At 41.9% G+C, this 15,591-nt stretch overlaps 1 protein-coding gene across 7 annotated transcripts in view; it reads left to right on the top strand.

Annotated features, from left to right (window-relative positions):
* snx14 (sorting nexin 14) overlaps positions 1-15,591 on the top strand; it is a 259,496-nt gene that overhangs the window by 103,155 nt on the left and 140,750 nt on the right. For all 7 annotated transcript variants that reach the window (XM_072503178.1, XM_072503170.1, XM_072503160.1 and 4 more), the window contains exons 12-15: positions 1,341-1,455; positions 3,349-3,504; positions 9,502-9,626; positions 14,156-14,214. In XM_072503178.1, coding sequence (XP_072359279.1) covers positions 1,341-1,455; positions 3,349-3,504; positions 9,502-9,626; positions 14,156-14,214 — 455 coding nt within the window. The remainder of the gene's footprint in view (positions 1-1,340; positions 1,456-3,348; positions 3,505-9,501; positions 9,627-14,155; positions 14,215-15,591) is intronic.

Raw genomic sequence — 15,591 nt, forward strand, 5'->3', positions numbered from 1 at the left:
TTGTATTATCCAGATGAAACTACAAAGACCTTTTCTAGTTATTCCCCACCCCATCCCCCTCTCCTGAGGTTTGTGATGGCTTATGACATTTCACTGATGTAGCCACCTTCATCAGTCAATTTTACAAACACTTTAACCGATACAAGGTTTAATTCCTCCCACAGCTGATATCCAAGGGCATGTTTTCTTTCAAGAAACATTAGTAACGAGATGGAAGATTTTCCTTCCACTCTGCTGACTATAATCCCTGCCCAGGTCAACTAGCACAAATTAAGCTCGGTACAGATTTTGAAACCCCTCTGTCCTATATGACTATGTGATGAAGTGGAGCAACGAAACACTTGTACCCGTACACAAAATTATAGAATCCTTCGGGACACGATCTTTGATAACACCAATAAACCATGGAATCCCCAAGCATACTTGACATGATATTGCGCCTGCCTGTTCTGAAGAGCGGCTGAGTGCCTATCAGAAATATTATTTTACCAAATGCATGTATAGTCACAGCATATGTTTGTGCCTCCTAAACTCTGGATTTTGCTCCTTGGAACTAGCAAAATCAATAAAATTGGACTGCAGCATATTGCAACCTGGACCATTCTGCCCAACTTTATCTGTACAGCACATATATTACCTTTTAAAATTTTATGGAAAATGTGATACTGACCTGTTCTGACAGAAGATGATGTACAGCGAATTCGGCCACGTTGAGGTGATCAAGGAGCAATTTGGGATGGGATTCTAGAGTGATCATACTTAAATCAAGGTGGTACCTCATAAACTGTCTTGTTAAAATTATAATTGAAAATTATCAAACAACAAATGGGCTTTGGAGCAAATTTATATAACTTGCTTGAGTTTTGTAGGCTCATCTTTTCATATCTTGTTAATTATGTGTTAATTATATGTAAAGGGTAAGCTATTTGTCACAGGAGTTTGTCATCCATGCAGTCTGCCAAGGCTTGTTGCATCAAAAGTAATGCTGATTAAAATCATGGCTGCAAACATTAAATATATATTTTAATGAAGCATGGTAACGTGCAAATGAAGTTTGAAGGGCATGATATAATCAAAAAAGAAGATCTCACGGGGACACAAAAATATGTTTGGGTTTGAGAATCTTGTCTCCAAATAATATTCACAAATCACATTAATTTTACAGCTTTACTTTGGTTTATAAAGCATTATGACCTGTAACATATCAGATTGCTGTGCTTCAAGTGTTTTTAAAACCCATGTAGTATTTTACATGGCTACTATTGACTTCTGTTGAAATGCTTAGTAGCACTGCATGACAAGTACTGAGCACTTGCTTTTTATCCAACTGACCAATCTAGGCTCTGAAACTCGAGTTAAAGGAGATAAGAGAGCAACAGGATCTGCTCTTCTGGTTCATGAACTTTCTGAAGCAAGAGGGTGCAGTGCATGTGCTGCAATTCTGTTTCACCGTAGGTAAGGAACAAGCATTTGAGAAAAGTTTACACATGGTAACTATTCTTACCAATGCCTCTTGCCTATCAGCCTAAAACATGTTGGATTTACTGGCCTATTTACAAACTCTCTGGTGTGGTGATTCCTTTTCCTGTTGCAACACAGTTATAAATTATTTGAATACCGTTGGGGTTCTTATATTTACACTACACTTTTGACTAATGACCACCAACAGCTCACAGGCAATGGTGGTTAGATTTGTTTCTTTATTGATTTTGAATAGCTAATCCGTTTAATAGACCAGTGCTATTGGATCTACTGCATGCTGTCATGTGAGAGTCCCTTTAAGAAAAGTGTTTCCTCAAATGGCTGCAGTGATGTCACTGTGTGTGTGGAGCTGGAATGCAATTCTGTCCTTTACTTTCGTTTTGAGCTGGGAGCTGCAGTGTGTCTTATATTCGCTTTCAGTTGGAGAGCTGCATTTGAACCAAGCAGATGTATGTTTGATCTCTCTCTGCATGAAAAAGAATGTCTCAAGATCACTTGATGATTTCAAAGTAATACCTGTTTCTGTAAGGAATGCAAACCTACTGTATTTGTTAAAAAGGGTTTTTTGACTTTTGGATGTTGTTCGGAAAGTCATTGAGGGTCACCTACATAGTATTGTATCTGTGGGGATTATCAGTGTTGGTAGTTGGTAAGATGTTTACTGTGGGTTTATAAAATGTTAACTGGATTCATAGAATAAACATTGTTTTTGTTTAAAAATACTTTTAGTTCTCTGTTGCATCACACCTGGAAAGTGGGCCCTTGTGCTCCCCATAACCAAAATCTATTTAAAGTTGTGGGTCAGGTGAACTCCATGATATACTTTAGTGTTCTCTAAACCCTGGCCCATAATAATGTCATATTTAGATTTATGCACTTCTGTTATATGCATTCAGGCCTATAATAAAATAAATTTGTTGTTATTATGAAGCAGATCCATAATATGTCATCACTAAACTGCAAAATGATGAGGGAAAAGCAGGATAGTATCGTAAGAATTGAAATAGTTAAATTCGGTCTGGTTGTGTAAATATTTTAACAAGCTCTGATATAAATGTAGTTTTTAAAAATAAATTTAGAGTACCGAATTATTTTTTTCCAATTAAGGGGCAATTTAGACTGTCCAATCCACCTACCCTGCATATCGTTGGGTTGTGCGGGTGAGACCCCCACAGACACACTGAGAACGTGTGAGGTTGCAGTTTGTGGTTGAGTACAATTCTGTTGTTGATGATGGCCCATAGCGCCTCATTGTTGCAGTTTTTTAAATATAAATTTAGAGTACCCAATTATTCTTTACCAATTAAGGGGCAATTTAGCGTGGCCAATGCATCTAACCTGCACATCTTTGGGTTGTAGGGGTGAAACCAACGCAGGCACAGGGAGAATGTGCAAACTCCACACGGACAGTGACCCGGGGCCGGAATCGAACCCGGGTCCTCGGCACCGTAGGCAGCAGTGCTAACCACTGTGCTGCCCTATAAATGTAGTTTAATATAGCATAAACACAGTGTGCAAGGTTATAGATTGATTTTAAACTTTTGGAGTTCTGATGCCACTTTCCTTTTTTAAATAAAAACAGGAGAAAAGATATGCACTCGGGTTCATTTTTGACTGCTTTCTTTCTCACCCATAGATCTCTTGATGCACCATATTCACACATGAAACAGGAAGGGCTACGACAAATAATTCACAAAGCAGCTGATTGGAATGCCTGACGTGAATGAGATCCCCTTTTGGTTTTGAGATGCAAAATCGAAACAAGGATCACATACATGTTCAATGTTTCATCCACAACTCCCTGCCTTACGTAAACTTTGAAGGAATTGCCAATGTTTTTACAACTGCAACATTTTCTCTCGACAGAGGAATTCAATGATCGGATCTTACGACCAGAGTTGACTGAAGATGAGAAGCAAACTCTTCACCAGGAGGTGAAGAAAATCTATGAGACATACTGTCTCGATGAGAGCATTGATAAAATCAAATTTGATCCCTTTATTGTAGAAGAGATACAACAAGGTAAGTTTGCTGCTGTGAATAGTCGTTTGGTAGTACAGAGCTTGAGTATTGCTGAGAAAAGAGACATGTCGAAACTTTTCATCTTGTACTCATCAGGACACTTAAAGAATACTAGTATAAGGGGAAAACAACAATTTATACTGCATGAGAAGCGAATGCTGATTGGTTGGCTAGTGAACTCTGATTGATAGAGGTGTTGCCATGGAGAATGCACCAGTTGATGGTGACTGACAGAAACTGCCAAGCATTTGAAATTTAAACTATGCAGCTTGACCCCGATTGCCAAAACATTCTCCTGGGGAATGAATCAGTGAATAGCTGTCACTTATTTTGTTTAGCTGAAACATGCACAGTGTGTGTTCATGTTATTTGCAACAGGGCCTCATGTATTAAAATATGTAGCTGCTAGAACACGCAAATGCCTGACTGACGATCTTAAATTGGTTGTCAGCGTAGTTCTTAGCACACTGAGGATCACTTTGCAAATGTTGCCAAATCGCAGAATCACATCTAATGTTTGACACTGTTTTGAGTTTTGTAAGCACGGGCTGGTTGGATATGGTCTGTTCCTTGCCCATTGTGAACAGCAACTGGGACATGCTATTTGACATGATCCGCCAGTCTTTGAGACGTATGGCCTACATACCTAACATTACACTGGCACTGAAATTCATACACAACATTACTTATTTGTGTGATAGACAGAGCGTCTTTTTGACTTGATAGCAGCGTCCTGGTGGCAAATATCACTCGTGTTGCTGCTACATAGTAGCCAATATGATTATGTCTAGGATTCTTAATGGAGCATCAGATAATGTGTTGATTATTTTTTTCACCTATGTGTGATGGGTGTTGCTCTTAATCATTTAGGCAGAACCAGAAAGTGCTTTTCTGGTGAAGGAGTAAATTGCTTTTCACTTGAAGGCTCTCCAAGTCCAGTTCAATCCATTGTTTCTTGCAAATCCAAAGGAATACCCAACTTTTTGTTTTTTACTCTCCCTGCCCACTTTAAACTATGTTGCCATCTTTTGTGGAAACTTTTACCCATAGGTTTGCACCCATAATAGGTTTTTAATGTGCAAATGCAGATGCAAGCATGCTTGTTTTAAAGTGACATTGATGTAAATTGCTATAGGTATCTAAAATAAAGCTGCAATCATACCCCAAAAAATGCTCTCTGTAGTTTTATAGATTTGTTTGAATTCTAATTTACTTTAGCAGTGTTTAGCATTCCTACCAGATGTTCTCAAGATAGTGGATGGTACATGATTACAAGATAGTTATGGGTAAGGGTCATTTGGATTCTTTTAGTTTACCTATCCAGAATGACCCCAATGGTTCCTCTCCCACCCACCACCACCAACCAGGCTGGTTTTTGATAAATTATTCCATGGTCATCTTCTCCACTAATATACCTGAGAGTTCATTAAACGTGTTATTCACTCTGCATATGAAGAGGTTGTTCCTGATATTGGTCCTCAGTTTGCCACAATCGTCAAGTGCTCCTGCCTAACTCCTAATTTAGGTTAGGATTAATTAAGATTCTGGATTATCTTTTCTGTGTTACATACTATCTTGTATTGCACTTTACATCACCTTTAGTGTTGTCTTTCAAAGCTGAAAAATTCAGCTCTCGCCTTCCTGCCAACTCGGGCTTCTTAAGCCTGGAGATTAATCTCACAGATCCTCTCAGTACTGTTTACAATGTTTGAAAATCTTGCTTGTCTTTGTAATCAAAACTGGCCACAGCACGCAAGCTGTATTTGCCCAGAGCCCTGTACAATATAATCATGACTTCCTCTAAATTACGTTCTGCAGTTCTCTATAAAAGCCAATGTTCTTTTGGCTTTACTGTTAATTGATTGGGCATAGGAACTTTGGGCCGATCAATGTCCCTAAATCTTTTTCAACTCTCTTGACTATTTCAGTACCATTCAGGGGCTACGTGTCCTATCTATTTTCCCTTCCTTTGTGCAACCCTGTACGCTTAATGGCTATTACATTTTATCTGCCAGTATTACAAAGAACAAAGAAATGTACAGCACAGGAACAGGCCCTTCGGCCCTCCAAGCCCGTGCCGACCATACTGCCCGACTAAACTACAATCTTCTACACTTCCTGGGTCCGTATCCTTCTATTCCCATCCTATTCATATATTTGTCAAGATGCCCCTTAAATGTCCCTATCGTCCCTGCTTCCACTACCTCCTCCGGTAGCGAGTTCCAGGTACCCACTACCCTCTGCGTAAAAAACTTGCCTCGTACATCTACTCTAAACCTTGCCCCTCTCACCTTAAACCTATGCCCCCTAGTAATTGACCCCTCTACCCTGGGGAAAAGCCTCTGACTATCCACTCTGTCTATGCCCCTCATAATTTTGTATACCTCTATCAGGTCGCCCCTCAACCTCCTTCGTTCCAGTGAGAACAAACCGAGTTTATTCAACCGCTCCTCATAGCTTATGCCCTCCATACCAGGCAACATTCTGGTAAATCTCTTCTGCACCCTCTCTAAAGCCTCCACATCCTTCTGGTAGTGTGGCCACCAGAATTGAACACTATACTCCAAGTGTGGCCTAACTAAGGTTCTATACAGCTGCAACATGACTTGCCAATTCTTATACTCAATGCCCCGGCCAATGAAGGCAAGCATGCCGTATGCCTTCTTGACTACCTTCTCCACCTGTGTTGCCCCTTTCAATGACCTGTGGACCTGTACTCCTAGATCTCTTTGACTTTCAATACTCTTGAGGGTTCTACCATTCACTGTATATTCCCTACCTGCATTAGACCTTCCAAAATGCATTACCTCACATTTGTCCGGATTAAACTCCATCTGCCATCTCTCCGCCCAAGTCTCCAGACAATCTAAATCCTGCTGTATCCTCAGACAGTCCTCATCGCTATCCGCAATTCCACCAACCTTTGTGTCGTCTGAAAACTTACTAATCAGACCAGTTACATTTTCCTCCAAATCATTTATATATACGACAAAGAGCAAAGGTCCCAGCACTGATCCCTGTGGAACACCACTGGTCACAGCCCTCCAATTAGAAAAGCATCCCTCCATTGCTACCCTCTGCCTTCTATGGCCTAGCCAGTTCTGTATCCACCTTGCCAGTTCACCCCTGATCCCGTGTGACTTCACCTTTTGTACTAGTCTACCATGAGGGACCTTGTCAAAGGCCTTACTGAAGTCCATATAGACAACATCTACTGCCCTACCTGCATCAGTCATCTTAGTGACCTCCTCGAAAAACTCTATCAAGTTAGTGAGACACGACCTCCCCTTCACAAAACCGTGCTGCCTCTCACTAATACGTCCATTTGCTTCCAAATGGGAGTAGATCCTGTCTCTAAGAATTCTCTCCAGTAATTTCCCTACCACTGACGTAAGGCTCACCGGCCTGTAGTTCCCGGGATTATCCTTGCTACCCTTCTTAAACAGAGGAACAACATCGGCTATTCTCCAGTCCTCCGGGACATCCCCTGAAGACAGCGAGGATCCAAAGATTTCTGTCAAGGCCTCAGCAATTTCCTCTCCAGCCTCCTTCAGTATTCTGGGGTAGATCCCATCAGGCCCTGGGGACTTATCTACCTTAATATTTTTTAAGACACCCAACACCTCGTCTTTTTGGATCACAATGTGACCCAGGCTATCTACACCCCCTTCTCCAGACTCAACATCTACCAATTCCTTCTCTTTGGTGAATACTGATGCAAAGTATTCATTTAGTACCTCGCCCATTTCCTCTGGCTCCACACATAGATTCCCTTGCCTATCCTTCAGTGGGCCAACCCTTTCCCTGGCTACCCTCTTGCTTTTTATGTACGTGTAAAAGGCCTTGGGATTTTCCTTAACCCTATTTGCTAATGACTTTTCGTGACCCCTTCTAGCCCTCCTGACTCCTTGCTTAAGTTCCTTCCTACTTTCCTTATATGCCACACAGGCTTTGTCTGTTCCCAGCCTTTTAGCCCTGACAAATGCCTCCTTTTTCCTTTGACGAGGCCTACAATATCACTCGTCATCCAAGGTTCCCGAAAATTGCCGTATTTATCTTTCTTCCTCACAGGAACATGCCGGTCCTGTATTCCTTTCAACTGACACTTGAAAGCCTCCCACATGTCAGATGTTGATTTGCCCTCAAACATCCGCCCCCAATCTATGTTCTTCAGTTCCCGCCTAATATTGTTATAATTAGCCTTCCCCCAATTTAGCACATTCATCCTCGGACCACTCTTATCCTTGTCCACCAGTACTTTAAAACTTACTGAATTGTGGTCACTGTTACCGAAATGCTCCCCTACTGAAACATCTACCACCTGGCCGGGCTCATTCCCCAATACCAGGTCCAGTACCGCCCCTTCCCTAGTTGGACTGTTTACATATTGTTTTAAGAAGCCCTCCTGGATGCTCCTTACAAACTCCGCCCCGTCTAAGCCCCTGGCACTAAGTGAGTCCCAGTCAATATTGGGGAAGTTGAAGTCTCCCATCACCACAACCCTGTTGTTTTTACTCTTTTCCAAAATCTGTCTACCTATCTGCTCCTCTATCTCCCGCTGGCTGTTGGGAGGCCTGTAGTATACCCCTAACATTGTGACTGCACCCTTCTTATTCCTGATCTCTACCCATATAGCCTCACTGCCCTCTGAGGTGTCCTCTCGCAGTATAGCTGTGATATTCTCCCGAACAAGTAGCGCAATTCCACCTCCCCTTTTACATCCCCCTCTATCCCGCCTGAAACATCTAAATCCTGGAACGTTTAGCTGCCAATCCTGCCCTTCCCTCAACCAGGTCTCTGTAATGGCAACAACATCATAGTTCCAAGTAGTAATCCAAGCTCTAAGTTCATCTGCCTTACCCGTAATGCTCCTTGCATTAAAACATATGCACTTCAGGCCACCAGACCCGCTGTGTTCAGCAACTTCTCCCCGTCTGCTCTGCCTCAGAGCCACACTGTCCCTATTCCCTAGTTCTCCCTCAATGCTCTCACCTTCTGACCTATTGCTCCCGTGCCCACCCCCCTGCCATACTAGTTTAAACCCTCCCGTGTGACACTAGCAAACCTCGCGGCCAGGATATTTATGCCTCTCCGGTTTAGATGCAACCTTTATATGACCTTTATATATTTTGTCCAACTTACTTTGCATTTTCTCTAATCTAAGTCCCTCTAGTTTGGTATCATCTGCGAATTTGAGCTTTTTTGTTCAAAGTAATTGATATAAATGGAAAACAGTAAGGTTTCCCAAGCGGATCCTAGGGATCACTAGGGCACCTCACTCAACAGTTGGAGTTCTTCACCCCTTAGCTGACATTGTTTCTTGAACACATACCAAATGTTTTCTACCCTTCAGCTATTTCTAGTCTAGACCCAAGATGTACCCTGTATCTCCACAACTTTAATAGTCTATTGTGTGAAACTTCGTCAAATGTCTTTTAGAAATTGTGGTACATCCATTAATATTCACGGAGAGACTGTATCTCGTTATGTTAAACACATTCAAAATTGAGAGAATGTCGACACTACAAATGTGAAGCTTTCCAAACCATTTGCAGGTTTCAAATATGTTAATCCAGAACAGATTCATACGAGTTGTGTTCCATTGAAACGGAATAATTTACCTTACTATAGTGCCTAAAGTTTTTACTAGCCACCATACCCTTCTAGGTTCTGAAAGATCTGGATGCAAAAGAGGTAAAATTTAGTTTGCAGTAATGGAGATTTCTAACTTGGACCAACAAGGGACTTGTCTGTATCTTAATTAATGACTTTCACTATCTCTGAGGCCTAAATAGAGGTTGAGATATTTTTCCGTTCTGGAATTGAAGGATTAATGGGGTGCACCAAAATGGCTTAAGATCTACAGTTCCTGCATTGGATGCACAGATTCTGTGAAATATTTCTTTGCAAATTATGTTACGCTTATAACCTTGTGAAGGAGTGAAGTTGTAGCCCAGTTGGATAATTAAATTCATGGGCTGTATTTTGACTTTGCAGTTGCAGAAGGATCCTATGCGGATGTAGTGAAACTGCAGACCATGCGCTGTTTGTTTGAGGCTTATGAACATGTCATGAATCTACTTGAAACAGTTTTTACACCTATGTTTTGCCACAGTGACGAGGTATGGAATCTCACTTGCTTCCCTCTTTTGCTTTGCATCAATTTTTAATCTTGTTACTGAGACTTAAAGTAATTGAGTTTGAATGAGAATTCTCCTGAATGGTATAACACCTTTTCCCTTTCAAAAGATATTGCTCTTTTGTTGGTATTTCCATCCTTCCTCTTTGTTGGGTCACCATGCACTTGGGAATCTGATCTAGGTTTCTGTTATCTGTTTTAAAGTCAAGTTTAAATCATAGAATCAGAGAATTTACAGTGCAGAAGGAGGCCATTTAGCCCATTGAGTCTGCACCGGCCCTTGGAAAGAGCACCCTACCCAAGCCCACACCTCCACCCTATTCCAGTAACCCCACCCAACCTTTTTGTCCAATTCACCTAACCTGCACACGTTTGGACTGTGGGAGGAAACCGGAGCACCCGGAGGAAACCCACGCAGACACGAGGAGAATGTGCAGACTCTGCATAGACAGTGACCCAAGCCGGGAATTGAATCTGGGACCCTGGAGCTGTGAAGCAACTGTGCTAACCATTGTGCTATCGTGCTGCCCATTGAATCAGTGAAGTGATAAAATTATATCTGGACAGATTCATGATTACATAGAATTTACGGCACAGAAACAGGCCATTCAGCTCAACCAGTTCTGGCCAGTGTTTATGCTCTACTGAGCGCTTCCTCACCTAAAACCACCATCATAACCATATGTTCCCTTCTCCCTCATAAAAGCATCTATATTATTTGGATTGGATTTAGATCACGTGTACCGAGGTACAGTGAAAAGTATTGTTCTGCGTATAGTCCAGGCAGATCGCTCCGAACATGAAAAACATACGACATGCGATAAATACGAAATGTAAATACATATACATCGGGTGAAGCATATGGAATATAGTGCTATGACAGTAGAGAGGATGCATGGAGAGATCAGTTCAGTTTATAAGAGGGTAATTCAGGAGTCTGATAACAGTGGGGGAAAGTGGTTTTTGAATCCGTTAGTGTGTGTTCTCGATTTTTGTATCTTCTGCCCGCTGGAAGAGAGAATAACCCAGATGAGAGGGATCTTTGATTATGCTGCCCGCTTTCCCAAGGCAGCGGGAAGTGTAGAATTTGAAGTGACGTGGTAGAATTTGAATTAAATTGTAAAAATGTAATGACCAGAAAACTATTATCGATTGTCATGAAAACCTCCCTAATGTCCTTCAAGGAAGAAAATCTGCCATCCTTCCTTGTTATCCATGTCAACAAGGGATGAAAGCGGACAGAACACCCAGATAACGACAAGCTCACTTTATTAACGTCTGGGGGCCTGTGCCAAAATTGGGAGAGCTGTCACACAGACATGGTCCTACTGAAGAAATCAGACCCCACCATCACCGTCCAGGGCAGACCCAGCGGCAGTGGTATGCAGTCAGGAGTGAGTTGCCTGGGAGTTCACAACTTCATCTCTGGCTCCCATGAAGTCTTACTTGGAGGAAGAACTGAGGATGAGAACGGCGCGGAATCTACTCTGGCTGGGACTTCAATAACCATCACCAATGGAGGCTATTCTAGCAACACTATGGATTGAACTAGCCGAGTCCTAAGAGACATAGCTGCTAAAGTGGGTCTGCAGCAGATGGTGAGGGAACCAACAAGAGGAAAAAACATACTTGACCTCACCAGCATGCCTGCCAGAAATGCATCAGTCCATGACAATATCAGTCGGAGTGACCACCGCACCGTCCTTGTGGAAGTCCCATCTTCACATTGAGGATCTTCTCCATCATGTTGTGTGGATCTACCACCGTGCTAAATAGGATAGACTTCGAACAGATCTAGCAACTCACAACTGTGCAGCCATGTTAGCACTGCTGCCTCCGGCGCTGAGGACCTGGGTCACTCTGTGTGGAGTTTGCCGCTGTATCTGTGTGGGTTTCACCCCCACAACCCAAAGATATCCATGTTAGCTGGATTGGCCATGCTAAATTGCCCCTTAATCGGGAAAGAATAATTGGGTACTCTAAATTTATAAAACAAAAACTGCAAACATGAGGCACTGTGGGCCATCATCGGCAACAGAATTGTACTCCACCACAAACTGCAACCTCACGGCCTGGGATATTCTCCACTCTACCATTACTACCAAGCCAAGGGATCAATCCTGGTTCAATGAAGGGTGCAGGATGGCATGCCAGGAGCAACATTACACATACTGAAAAATGAGATGTCAACCTGGTGAAGCTACAACACAGGACTTCTTGTGTGCCAAACAGCATAAGTGTCTTCTTCACTGCCTCCGTCCTTTTTATAATCTGATGGCAAGAATCTGTGTGTTTTAAGCAAGGTTTGATATAAGTTTAATGTAACTCCCCTACTTTTCAATTCTTTCCGGAGTAAAACCTTCTGCTTGCTTTTTTAATATTTCTGTGAACTTGTGGCATAACTTTCAGTATTTGTGCCCCAAGATCTCTTTGTTCCTGTACCACATCTAGACTTGCACCTTCCAAGTAATGTGAGTTCCCTGTTCTTCCGACTAAAATGTGCTACCTCACATTTACCTGTGTTGAACTTCAGTTGCCAATTATTTGCCCATTCTGCAAGTTTATTAATATCCTCCAGTAATTTGTTGCAATACTCCTTCGTATTGACTGTTCCCTGCTTCCCTGCCCCATCCCTCATTTGGTGTTGTCGACAAATTGATTCCAAAGCCCAAATCATAAATTAAATTGTGAACATCCGGAATCCCAGAACTGATCCTTGGGAAGCATCATTTCCCACCTTCTGCCACTCTGGATAACAACCCGTTATTTCCACACTACCTTGACTCCCGTGTAGGCAGAGTGTTCATATGACGACATGGCGGGGTAACAAAAACGGTCACATGTTGGGAGTGTTTGAGGGCTCCATGGGAGCGCAGGCAGAGCACCAGCATGGAGTACAGCATGTTTGTTACAAGTCCTCGTTGTCAATGTTAGGAACCCACCACTTCTACAGCCTGTGGGGAAATCCATTCTGCAGGGTGGCACAGTGGCTAGCACCTGTTTGATCCCGGCCCTGGGTCACTGTCTGTGTGGAATTTGCACATTCTCCCCGTGTCTGCGTGGGTCTCGCCTCCACAACCCAAAGATGTGCAAGCCTACTCCCCCACCCTATCCCCGCAACCCCAGCGAGGATTGGTCATGCTAAATTGCCCTTTAAATGAATTGGGTACTTCTGCCACTTGTCTCCTGACTCCACATTCTCTGATCTTATTTATTGGTTTAATATGGGACAACCAATCGAAGGCTTCATGAAAATACAAACAAATTACCTCTATTGCACCACCATTATCTACTCTGTCTTATCTTTTATGATATTGTCTTATCAGTGCTCTTAGAACTATAAATAGATGTTCAAATGGAACAATTAAATGTGGGCTCTTTCCCCAACCTGTATTCTCAGAAAAAGTAAAGTCTCCATATCCCAGATGACCATAGGCTGCTTTCCTCTTTGAGGGGGAGAGCTGACTAATGGTGATTTAACCTGAGGATCACCACACCTCGGGCCTTCATGAATAACCTCAGCCAGTACGGAAATTAACCCCCATTGTTGGCTTTGCTCTGCATCATAAACTAGCTCTCCAGCCAACTGAGCTAAACCAACCCCTGCTTTGGTCGATAGTGATTATGCAGTGACCTCTAGTGGCCACAAACTGACAGCCTGTGTAACAGTCCCAAAGAAAATAATGTAGTGAAACGCAGCAGTGGTTGCTGATGTTTGCCCTGCACTTTTTTTTAAAGAATGGCAGTGTAGCCTTGGGTTTATTTGATATTAAATGTGCTAAAGAGACTCCTATATATAAATACTGAAGTGTGTTTTGGCATTAAGGGACAGTGGTGCTCCAAGAATGATGCAGTAGAGAAGCCATTCATCCCACCTTGCCTGTTCTACGAAGGGAAATTAATTTGTCCAGTTTTCATCTTTGACATTTGCTGATTTTAAACAAGATTTTGATAGTACAGCAAGAACCTAGTATCAGCCACTGACCATTTCAGCCTATATCTGGATTGTTTTATAGAAGTGTGCGTATAGTCAGATTCTTGATTCATAGAATCGCTACAGTGCAGAAGAAGGAGGCTATCGGCCTATGAGTCTGCACCGACCCTCTGAAAGAACAGCCTACCTAGGTCTACTCTCCCGCCCTATGCCCGCAACCCCCATAACCCCAGGGAGGGAACTGGCGCACCTGGAGAAAACCCATGCACACACGGAGAATGTGCAAACTCCAGACAGCCACCCAAGGCCAGAAAAGAACCCTGGTCCCTGTGAGGCAGCAGTGCTAACCACTGTGCACTTACAATGATCAATATTTACATTACCTCTATTTGCAGTTGCAAATAAAGTGAGAATTTATGTTGCTTCATCAACCTTGCATATAGCTTGTATATTTTGCTTTCCACTCGCATGGGATAAAATGTACATACTTAGACTAGAGTGACTGTAATTCTAGAAGTGAGTTACTTGCAAATGAATTCTGATTGCAAGTAACATTTACTAAATTTTCTTCTTCACAGTATTTCAGATATTTGTTGAAAGGAGCAGAATCACCTACACGCAACTCCAAGTCCAACCGGTGAGCCTGAGAGAGTTAATGTGAACAAATGCAATTTTCACCAACATCCCACTTACTAGCAGAGGACTGTTTGTTTTTACTTTGCTGTTACTGAAGTGCTCCCTGTTCCCTTTGAACTTGTTTGTCTAAACATACAATTCTTTTTGTTCTTGCTGTAAGTTGTTGAGATTTTGATTCACAATCCTACACGCCTAACTGATAGTAAGTTAAACCATTGTGACATCTGTCCTAGGTAAAAGAAACTCCGCGTTCAAATTTAGACAGATGTATATTTCGGCAATTCAGAATCGTCAGATTTATACTCCATTCACTACAATTTCTGTGTGTGAGTTGTACGTTTTGCCATCTGGACCAATTTTCAATGCAGCAAAGAGGATATTATAAATGCTCAAATTATGCATTTTTGTAACCCAATAATTCCGGCATTTTTAGGATCTCACCATAGTGATTAAATGACCAATGTACATTTTGTAGGTAACTATTTTTGATTGTACTTGTCAATGCATCTTGTTTTATTCCTGAATTGACTAAATTTATTTTGAATTCAAAATATTTAATTATAATTTATAGTAATTAGTTAAATAATAGAATCATAAAATCATGGAATTTTACTACTCAGAAGACCATTTGGCCAATTGTGTCTTCACTGGCTCCCAAAAAAGCTACCCTAGCTAGTCCCATTGCCCAGCCCTATCTCCTTCGCCCTCTAAATTCATCACTTTCAAATATATATCCAGCTCTCTTTTGAAACCTGCTATGGAATTGACCTCCACCACTCTCCAAGCAGCATATTCCTAACTCCAACAACTCTGAGTAAATAAGTTTCTCCTCATCTGACTCCAAGCTCTCTTGCTGACCATCTTGAAATTGTGACTCCTAGTCACTGACATACCAACTAATGGAAGCAGAATATCCTTTTTTACCCTGTCAAAGTTGTTCATAATTTTGAACACCTCAATAAGGTTGCCTCTTAATCTTCTCTGCTTCAAGGAGAACAAGCCTAATTTCTCCAATCTTTCCTTGTATCTAAAATTCCTAATTTCTGGTATCATTCTAGTAAATCTCCTCTGCACTCTCTCCAGGGCTTTAACATCCTTCCTTAAATAATGTGCCCAGAATTCAACACAATACTCAAAATGTAGTCTGATCAATGATTTGTAGAGGTGTAGCATCACTTCCTTGCTTCTATACTCTATGACTCTATTTATAATCCCAAGGATCCTATAAGCTTTCTTAACAACTCTTTCAACTTGCCTGGCCACCTTCAGAGAATTATGCACTTGAAGCCCTCTGATCCTGTACTGTCCTCAGAGTTGTACCATTTGAGCCTGTATTGTCTCCCCATGTTTCTTCTTCGGAAATGCATTAACTCACATG

The sequence above is a fragment of the Scyliorhinus torazame genome, chromosome 1 (assembly GCF_047496885.1).
Source record: "Scyliorhinus torazame isolate Kashiwa2021f chromosome 1, sScyTor2.1, whole genome shotgun sequence".
Lineage (NCBI taxonomy): Eukaryota > Metazoa > Chordata > Chondrichthyes > Carcharhiniformes > Scyliorhinidae > Scyliorhinus > Scyliorhinus torazame.